General features: G+C 32.2%; 2 protein-coding genes across 2 annotated transcripts; both read left to right on the forward strand.

The window, feature by feature from the left end:
- Positions 1-344: 344 nt before the first annotated feature.
- On the forward strand, positions 345-5946 carry LOC102591988 (probable prolyl 4-hydroxylase 9). The gene is made up of 8 exons (XM_006364361.2): positions 345-641; positions 875-988; positions 1816-1973; positions 2453-2555; positions 4029-4124; positions 5058-5123; positions 5229-5348; positions 5737-5946. Exons 1-8 carry the CDS (start codon positions 519-521, stop codon positions 5821-5823), a joined length of 867 nt encoding a protein of 288 aa, XP_006364423.1. The 5' UTR covers positions 345-518; the 3' UTR covers positions 5824-5946.
- Positions 5947-7337: 1391 nt separating this feature from the next.
- On the forward strand, positions 7338-9333 carry LOC102593554 (probable esterase D14L). Its single transcript, XM_006364366.2, has 2 exons — positions 7338-8016; positions 8739-9333. The coding sequence occupies exons 1-2, from the start codon at positions 7649-7651 to the stop codon at positions 9187-9189; spliced, it is 819 nt and encodes a 272-aa protein (XP_006364428.1). The 5' UTR covers positions 7338-7648; the 3' UTR covers positions 9190-9333.
- Positions 9334-10923: the final 1590 nt, after the last annotated feature.

Here is a 10923-nt window from a genome sequence, read left to right on the forward strand (position 1 = left end):
TTTACTCAAAATTCATTATCTACAAATTGTTTTTGACAAATATCGTCATTTAATTCGCCACTTTACACTTCATTCGCGAGTGTAATACACACACTTCATATATTTTTGTTGATTGGCAAAAGAGTGTCAAAATGACACAGCGAGACCCTACATGAGGTGTCTAAAATGAACATCGCCCACTTAAGGTGCCTAAGTGAAACTTCGTGCCAAATTTAAGGGGCCACCGATGGGTTACCCCTAATTATTAGTACTGTTTTTTTTTCCCAAATTGAGTAGTGATATTCAAATTCGTAAAACATTATGGGTTAAATTGTAATTTCTTAATATTCAAACTGTACGTGCTAGGCGCTTCCCTTTTAGGAAACGAAGATCACGTTCCGTTGAATCAGAATTGACCCACAATCACGAGACATCCCACCGCCCGACAGAAGTCAAAGGTGAGTGGTCGTCGGACTTTGATCGCCGGACTTTGTGAAATAATAACTGTAGCTGTTTTTTTCCCGGCGATTCCATTCAAAATGAAGAGTAGAGGGAAATCAGTCTTCGGGGGATGGTGGAACCTAGGCTTGCCTTCCGTATTTCTCTTATGTCTCTTCTTCTTCCTCCTCGGATTATTCGCTTCTGCTCTCTTCTCTCAGCAGGTCCTTTCTATTTTCTAATCGTTACTTATTCTTAATTACATGTTTTTTGGTTCAATGAACAGATACATTATTTGGTCAGTAGGTGCAATTGAACATGTAAATTTGTACCAAGTCTGCAATTGCTGTTACAAAGTAGTAGGAATAAACTAGTAGTGCTTACTAATTTTGTAAATCTGGATCTGCGGTGTTTGTATGTATGTGCTGATTGAACTTTTGGGTATGGTAATTGGTAGGATGTACCTAATGTAAGGTCGAGGGTGCTTGAATCTGTTGATCTGGAGAAGGACTTTGATGCCTTGCCTACCGGTGTGACCGGAGATGATTCCTTCACTTCCATCCCCTTTCAGGTGTGTTTCTCTTGTTTCAGTTGCGAAACTGTCAATTCTCCTTGTTTTGGATTTCAGTTCTCGTTTCTGAGCAGGGCGAACTGAAGTGTCCGGATATTCTGCTGTATAATCAGTTGTCAATTGATTGCCAAATTCGTAAAATAGCTTTCTATTTAAAGAGTTTCCATAAGGAATATTTGTCTAAGATGTTTTTCTAATATTGTCCCCTAACTTTTGAGCTCAAATTAGCACAAAGGGGCTTGAAGTAAGTAACATGTGTTGATGAAAAATGCTCAAACTGGCATTGTAGTATCTATCAAGTTTTAAAATTGCATTTGCTCCATCATTCAGGGGCTGATGTAAAGATAGGCTATGAGATAGATACCAGGCAAGAGCTCAGAGGTTGTTTCATCAAGTGAAATCCCAAGTTCTGTCCATGTGTTAGTTACAAACTTATTTGCTAGTAAATTTGCATTCTGAAGCATCTAGGAAATGTTTATCAGACATGCAGAGCAATTTGATATATATCCTCCTAAATTTTCACTTTTCATTGGATTTGATCAAGGAGTTACATGGTCCAATCTAATACAGTTTGATAAGTCACCCTTAACAAGGTCTGATATTGTTGCCTTTGACTCAAACGCATCATGTATGTACTTAGGTCACATCTCTGCAATAGCTGGCAAGATACAATGTTAACTTGTTTTATAACTTAAATCTATGTTGCTAAACTTGTAATTATTTAAATCATTGTATACTTATCAACTCTATGAGGGTTTTTTATGTCTAACTATTATTAAGGTCTTATATTGAATTTCCCTGTAAATATATTTACATTCTTTGGGTAGGTTTTAAGCTGGTTCCCTCGTGCATTATACTTTCCCAATTTTGCATCTATAGAACAATGCCAGGGCATAATTAAGATAGCAAAGGCAAGTTTGGAACCATCATCCTTGGCTCTTCGCAAAGGAGAAACAGAAGAGACCACCAAAGGAATTAGAACGAGGTATATGCGACTCTATAACCCTCATTTTTGTCAATCAGTATCTATCAGGCAACTTTCTATCAATGTTGAACATGAACACTCCAAGACCTTTATTTAAGTCTTTACATTGTCTTAATTTCAGAGTGATCAGATTCTTATTAATTAGATAATTTTTTCCAAAAGTTATTTGAAAATGTCAAGAAGATCTAAATGATAATCAATTCAAACATGACTTCTCCTTCCCATTTCTGCTAAACTAGGTCACTGAATATATGGTGTGTGTTCATTTATCATCTTGTTTTGGAAGACGGAGTGAATTCATGATGTTCAAACCACTTGTGATTTGTTCTTTTTAAAGTTTGAATGACTTGTCTCTAATTTCTTGTGATTTGCTCCTAAATATAAGAATATGATAGAACTTTGCGCTTCATGTGTTAGTATCTTTGACAAGAAACTACATACCGTGCATGAGATTTACATTTTCTTGTCAATTTCTTCAGTTCTGGCACGTTTATTAGTGCATCAGAAGACAAAACTGGAATCTTGGATCTTATTGAGGAGAAAATTGCAAGAGCGACAATGATCCCCAAGACACATGGTGAGGTAAAGTTCATTAACATTTATATCTTAAATAAAATGCATTAAGCTCATAAGTACTGCTTATAAAAAAAAAATCAAAAATGCATTAAGCTCATCTCACCACATGTAGTCTTTGGTTTTGCTTCCATGTCTTAGATATTATAGATCTGATAAGCGACATAATTTTGGAAGAAAATCCTTCTAAATCCCCCCCCGAAACCCAAAAAAGCCCCATCCAAACGACTACCCCACCTATCTTGCCCAGTGCACCAGCAAAACTGTCGTTACTCTGCATCCTAGTTTAGTTGGCATCATTTGTGTAGTGCTAGTATTTGAAAAAAAAAAAAGATGATCGTGATTTTGAAACTAGTTAGATATCATAATAAAATTATAGTATAAACTTCTCGTTTGATTGGCATAGAATAAATCATGTGAACTTCAATTTATTTAATTCTTAAAAGAGCATATACCAAGAAAAAGATTAAAATGTTTATTTCTGATAGCTTTGAGAATTTAAAAGAAATGGGTCCAATTTAGCTTTTGAAGTAATCTTATGTTATCAAGTGATGTACTGAAGAACCTAAAAGAAGAAGTGGACCTCATTTTTCATTTTGATAAGGAGTATTTTAGCCTTTGTATACTAAGATCAATACTTCTCACTGAAACACTGATTCGTCATGTCAATCTGAGAAGTGATATTTGAAATTTGAAGTTCAGAATAATGCCTATTAAGTTACAGGCTAGGGTGAAGTAATAAAAGAATTCAGAATGGTAATGCAATGAAATTCAGATGACAGTTTACCGAATTTGGCAGGTGTTTTTGAGGCCGTTTATTCTAAAGTAGCTAAGATGCAAGAGATTATGGTATAGCGTAGGTGATCATAGATCTCATAATGGTGTGGATACACTGCTTCTAACAAGAGATTGTTTTTCAAAGGACAAAACCATGAGTCAATGGGTCAAGTTTGCAGTTCTAAGAGACAAAAAACACTAGTTGATTCTTTTCATTTGTCCTAGCCCTGGTGGACAGAGTTACTAGGTAACTAGGTACCTGTTGCTGGTGGGAGTTGGCAGGTACCTGTGGAATTAGTCGAGTTGTGCGAAAGCTAGTCCGGACACCGCGGTCATAAAAAAAAAATATCTGCATTTTGATTAGCATCTGAAACTGCCTGGTATGGAGGTTTTGAGCTGTTTTTCCAGAATACTTTGGTCAATTTCTTTACTGGATTTCGCTTTGCAATGTAACCACATATATAACACATGTTTGTTCCTAAAATACATGTGACAATTGACAGCTTGTCAATCTGCTAACTTGATCATTGTAGGTTAATAAACATTGGTGTGTTTGTAGCTCAATTTTCTCTTTATCGCTTCTTACTGATTTTGAATGATTCTCTGCTTCAGGGCGATGCTAAGTGTTATATTCCTCTGGTCATTATTTTTCTTCAAGCTGAATAATTTGACCTTTGCTCTTCGGTGAACTTGTACGTGTTTCAGGCGTTTAATGTTTTGCGGTATGAAATTGGGCAAAGATATCAGTCACATTATGATGCTTTCGATCCTGCTCAATATGGCCCTCAGAAGAGCCAAAGGGTATGTATGAACTAAATTTGGCAGTGGTACTATTTTTTCTAATTGACTCACTATTTCTCTTGTAGTTCAATTGAAATCTTACACAAAACAGCATCATGGATGGTGGAATACTATAGTATTTGATTATCTGTGCATGATGATATTGTGCTTATCCATGATTCCATGTTACTCATAAATATCCTCCTCTCCCCAGGATAACATATAATTAGAATAGAAAGCTTTGATGTGTTTGATTTAAGTATTGGGTTCTATGTCATAAATAAGCAGAATTCGGTTGCTACAACTCCACATTATTAATATGGCATTTTACTCGCTTTACCTCAAAACTGCAGATGCTGGTCCTTCTGTGCAGTACCTTACTGAACTCTCTCTAGCATGTGTCAGATGACAAAATTGATAAATAAATATGCTGCTTTATCTCAGATTGGAATATTCTTTTCAAAGACGGGGGCAGTTTTTTTGTCATTAAGCATGCTTTAAGTGTAAACCATCTTTATTTGTACAATTTAAATATCACTCCTAATGGAAAGTCTTCAAAGCATGTTGACATGCTGTCTACTGTTTTTTTTCAGTTTGAAAATATTGTTTTATCTTTTGACTAAAGAAATCCAATTGTTACTATGTTCTCCATTACTGCTCTAGTTAATTTCTCTTCAATAATCAAGATGACAATAATTGTTCTGTTGGTTTATCATCTTGCCATTGATGTGACATCCTCTATGTCCAACTTTTTTCTTTTCTTCATGGAAAATTTCTGATCTTAACTTCAACCTTGGAACCATCAGGTGAAAATGTGTCGAGCAAGTTTACAGGGATTGTACTACGCTTTTAACCATGACATATTCATTGGTCGAGAATTTTTTCACTGGCATTTAATATTAAGGAATGATTACTTTCACTTGTCTGGACTAAACTTTCATTAATCTCATCTAGGTTGCATCCTTCTTATTATATTTATCCGATGTTGAAGAAGGTGGGGAAACTGTGTTCCCTTTTGAGGTGAGATCGAGTTCCTCTCTACTCTCTTTTGTTCTCTCTCTCTACCGATCGTTACCTTTCTTTGTATGCCTGACTTGTACATGGTCCTTTGTGGTTTATCTACAGAGCGCACAGAACATGGATGGTAACTATGATTACAGCAAGTGTATTGGTTTGAAAGTGAAGCCACGCAGAGGGGACGGACTTCTATTCTACTCACTGCTTCCAAATGGTACAATTGATCTGGTGAGCTATTCTAATGCATTCATTGTCAACTTGTATTTTCTGATTGTTCATTGTGATGTTATTTTGGTGTAAGAATCAATAACATATAGAAAGGAGTAATCAGTCAGTAAATAATTTTGTTTCAAAGAGCTGATCCGCAATAGGTTAGCTGGAATACAAGGCAAACTTCGTGCCATCTGTAGCTGCTAAATTCTAATGCTGCTATGTTAGTTTGCTTAATGCAATTAGATTATGCTCTTCGTCTTCCTTTTACTTCTTCCAGTGCGACTAATTGTAAATCATAGTATATAAATTACCAAAGAAGTGGATGATCAACATAATGTAATGCATAATTTCATTATTCATACATGGCCTTGCGATTTTCATGTTTGTTTGAATTTTAATGCAGACCTCACTTCACGGTAGCTGTCCAGTAATAAGAGGAGAAAAATGGGTGGCCACCAAGTGGATCAGGAATATAGATCAGGACGAGTAAATGTCTGTACACTAAAGTGTTGTTCATTATGTATTTGTAGTAATTTAACCGGAGTGAAGAAAACAGTTTTGGAGTGAATAGATTTATAGAATGTGAATTTATTGTATCCTTTCCAGTTCTTCATTTTGCATTTCTCTGTGACCTTTTTATACCATAACCTTTAGAAGTCTTTATTTCTTTTCCAAATTTGATGCCCAATCAAAAACCTGAATTGAGACGGACAGAGTATATGGTAGCTTACTCGAGTACTTTACGTAAAGTCGTAAAGTATAAAGGTATAGATTTTTATGTGAAACTTTATAAAAATCTCAATAAATATTAGATTTAAAATCTCCAATTATAATATAATAAATTTAATACTCGATCAAGTTGGTACATTTTCTTACATCTCCCCCTCCCGGAGCCCAGGTATCGCATGCGCCCCATGTCTCAAATAAATTATGCAACACTCTTTGCTTTTTGAGGTTTAAATCATGTGAGTTTTAATTAATATTTTAGAATATATTTTTTGACATATTGATATAAGAGGAATGGTAACTTATGATATTTAAATTTTGATTTTAAAATACCAAATTAATCTAATTTAATTTAATTTTAAAAAATAGTTACATAACTTTTGAAAAACGAAAAATACAACATAAATTAAAATGAAAAGAATGCTAAAATTTTCTAAAGATCAAACCCTTTAGATTAACCAAATTAATATTATAAAAATATACATAAATGATAAAACCAATACATGGTCAACAAAGTGGATGGGGATATCATTATTGTGTTGGCCTCTTTTCCAATTTATATAATTGCTACCGACATAGAGAAAAGTCTACTTGCATTTGTTAAGCATGTGAAAAAGTTTTTCTATATGCGGGAACCTTCCTTCTGTCACTTTTTAAATCTTTTTCAAAAAAACAACGTATTTTTATATCTATTAATTCATTTTAATTACTCATTTTATCCTTAATGGGATGGTTTAGAATTGCACAAACATTTTTGACTAATGTTAGATTATAAGTTTTTTTTTTTTTAAAATAATCTTCCTTAAACTTCATACTCAAATAAACTTATATCAATATAAATTGAAATGAAGGAAGTGTTAAGTAGAATTAATAAGTACTCATAAAAAAGAGGTGGACCATCGTGGATAGATATTATATATGGTTGACATTTACATGTATTTGGTAGGTTGGGGGATCGTTTGCTTTATTTGTGTGATGAAGAAAATGTCTTCGTGTAGCTAGCTAGATATTATTGTCAATGTAGTTTAACCTTTTTCCGTGAGTTGAGTCTTAAATTGAAGGCACGCCGACCAATTGATTTTGTACTTTTTTATTTACAAAAATTATGTTTATTTTACGAGTGGTACTGGTTACCCACAAGAAGTTTGAAAATATTGTTTTTTTTTCTTATTCATTTTTTAAGTGGTTAAGAAATTTTATTATTTCCTCAAATTGCCATGGAATACAACATTATTCGAGGCATGTTTATGGACAATAAAAAAGACAAAAATATTTTGTCGGAGGATCCTTGATGCTCCAAGTCAAATAAAATTGAAAAATTGATTCGAGTGAGCCCAGTATCGAACCACCCAAAGTCAAGTTATGTGGCTTGCGAATCTGAAAAGGAAATAATTATGGCATATGCATACCTTTTGGAGTACTTTAGTTTCCACACCACAACTTTATTCTACGACCAATCATACATTAATACAAATATCTTGGAAGGAAGGGGGTAGTGACTAAAAAAGTTTATCAAAAATCAAAGTTTAAAGAAAGAAGGTAGAGCGAATAAGTAAACTTCAAAGTGAATTTGTTATGTGAAGAGTGAGATGGGAGTAGTTGAAGAGGCTCACAATGTTAAAGTTATTGGGTCAGGCAAGACGACCATGGTACTTGGTCATGGTTTTGGCACTGATCAATCTGTTTGGAAACATCTTGTTCCTTACTTAATCGACGATTATCGTGTTGTTCTTTATGACAACATGGGCTCTGGTCCGACTAATCCAGATTATTTCGATTTTGAACGATACGCTACTCTTGAAGGTTATGCCTATGATTTACTTGCCATTTTAGAGGAACTTCAAATTGATTCTTGCATATATTTGGGACATTCTTTGTCATCCATGACTGGTGTTGTTGCTTCCATATTTCGTCCTGATCTCTTCTCCAAACTCATCTTGCTTTCTGCTTCACCAAGGTGAGATCATGAACGTTATTATACTACAAATTCAAATAGATTTGAGTTATATATAATGTTAGTATATTTTCTTTTATATATAATTTCAATTGATTGTAGTTTAAAAGAATTTATACATTTACTTGATTCAAATTAATACTACGTATGTACATCTGATTCATATTTGCAATATTTTCAAAATATTTTACATGTTTTTGAAAGGTTTACAATAACAAAGTCTCTAATGTATTTAGTGTAGTCTTAGATGAAGTGTTTAGTACTCCTTCTAGTCTATATTAAGTAAATTGTAAAATGCTACTACTTCCCACTAATTTCCTTTTGATTATTCCCAAATTATTCTTCTAAGAAATGTAAAGTAGTTAAGAACCTCATTAATATAAGGGAATATAAAAAAGTACTTCATACTCCCTCCGTTCCCTTTTAATTGTTATGTTACGCTTTTCAAAACCCAATTTATTGACTACGATATTTTAAACTACAAATCTAGATATTAAAAGTTACGAAAAGTACTATAAATTGCATTTTTTACATATCGATATGATGAAAAAGGTAATAAAACTTTCTTGATTCGTTGAAAATAGATAGGTAAAAGGAATATTTTCTTTTTAATATAAGGACCAAGTAATATAAAATGAAATGATGGGAGTATACAATGTATGGATGGAATCATGGGAAAACAACATCGAATTACAACTACACATGTTTTCTCTCTATATATATAGGTTCATAAATTCAGATGAATACTATGGAGGATTCGAAAAGGAAGATATCGATCAATTATGTCAAGCGATGGAGTCGAACTACAAGTCATGGATCGATGGTTTCGCGCCGCTAGTAATTGGCGGCGACATGGATTCAGTGGCAGTACAAGAATTCAGCAGAACTTTATTCAACATGAGACCAGATATCTCATTAAGTGTCTTTCGTACTATTTTTACGTTCGATTTAAGGCATTTTCTCTCTCGTGTTACGGTTCCTTGTCACATTATCCAGAGTTCCAAGGATTTGGCCGTACCAGTGGCAGTTTCGGAATATATTCACCGAAATCTGGGCGGGAAGTCAATTGTCGAAGTCATCTCAACCGAAGGTCATCTCCCGCAGCTGAGCGCACCGGAAGTCACTGTTCCGGTGCTGCTTCGCCATATTTCTCATAATCATCAACTTTCCCAGTAGTCTAGTGTTCATTGTTGCTTGAATCTTCATTGAATTCGAGGTTTTCAAGCTCTATGCTGTTCGGGAACTCTGCAAGGATCTTACCTATTCAACATATATATTGTTGTGTGGAGCTGAAAAAAAATATGTAATACAATTTTCTTCCATATGTATCTGGTAGCTATTTTATTAATGTAAGACTATTAAATAATTTTGACACGTTTTGTTTGGTCGAATATATCCAATCTTTCAAAAGATCACCCACTAATTTTAGCAACAGTTTAATGCATTTGTTATCTGAACTTAAACTTTAAAGCTCTCTCATGATTGACAATGAAGTTTCGTGAATCATCTCGAGCCAATGATGACGACGCTTTATCAGAAAAAGTGAAAGAAAGTGCAGCGTCATTAAGTTTGAATTTGAAAAGAATTCAAAAGAATCATCCCTAGAAGACTAGAAGAAGAAAAATAATTTGGGGTTATACACTAACTAGGTAACTTGTCCGCGCTTCGCGCGGTATAATTGTAATTTAATTTAATTTTTTTTATAAATTAAGTAGAAATAAAAAGGAAAATTCAATTTTGATCGGAGCCAAAATTTGTGTTTCCTCTTAAATAAAATAATTAAGAAAAGAAATAATATCTTCACATTAAGTTGACATCAGAGAAAACGATCAATTATTTTTAAAAAATAAAAAATTGACACAATAATGTTATAACATTTTAAAAAATCTAATTACCAAATTAAGATTTTAATACAATATCATGTTCATTTCTAATTAACTTTAATTCAAACACAATATCATTCATACATGAAGTAATTAATTATTATTTAAAAATCAATCGAAGAACCAAATAGACAATAAATAAGTATTCACGAATTTTAATCAATTTCATGCATATAAGGAAATTGTGAATACATTATTTATTGAAAATTCTACTTCTAATAATTTTAAATTTATAATTTCATTTTAAAAATATATATATAATTGTTAACCTAAAGTAATCTAAGAAGAGAAAAAAAAATAGATCTTGTTTTCCATTTCAATAAAAGAATTCACCTAATTAATTATTTTCTTAAATTAGGCATAATTCATAATTTTCTTTTATAGAAGTACAAAAAAAATACTCAAAAAACCTATATACCAATAAACTAAATATTTTTAAAAATAAATAATGAAAAGAAAGTAAAAAAGAACAAAGAAGGAAAAAAAGTAATTTAAGGAAAAATAATAGCATTAATGATGAAATGATTTAAAATTGGAAAAATGCAAAATAGATAAAACTTTCAAGACAAAATTTTTGAGCAAATTATTTTTTTTAAAAAAAATTATAAGAAAAAACGTATTTTTTTTATAAAGTTAAATAATTATTTGAATTAAGAAGAGTGTCATCATTTTTATTTTTAATTTTATTAGTGTTTGATATGGGTATAATCGTATAGATCTTTAGCAGAAAAGATGATCTAATTTATTTATAAAATATAAAATCGAATTACATTAATAAATATTAATATATTTGTTACAAAGATTATAATAACTAATTCTTGTAATAGATAAATAAAAGAAAGTAATTTTAAAAAAAAAATTAGAAGTGATTTAAGGAAATGATATAAATGACATTAATTATCAGATTAAGGTAAGGAAGTAAGAAAATTATTATGATTGTTGATGAACAAAATTAAATATGGTTACCATTGATATTTTTGTCTTTTAGTCTTTAAAATTTAAAAAGTGTCACCAAAATTAATATATG

The sequence above is a fragment of the Solanum tuberosum genome, unplaced genomic scaffold, assembly GCF_000226075.1.
Source record: "Solanum tuberosum cultivar DM 1-3 516 R44 unplaced genomic scaffold, SolTub_3.0 scf00490, whole genome shotgun sequence".
NCBI lineage: Eukaryota > Viridiplantae > Streptophyta > Magnoliopsida > Solanales > Solanaceae > Solanum > Solanum tuberosum.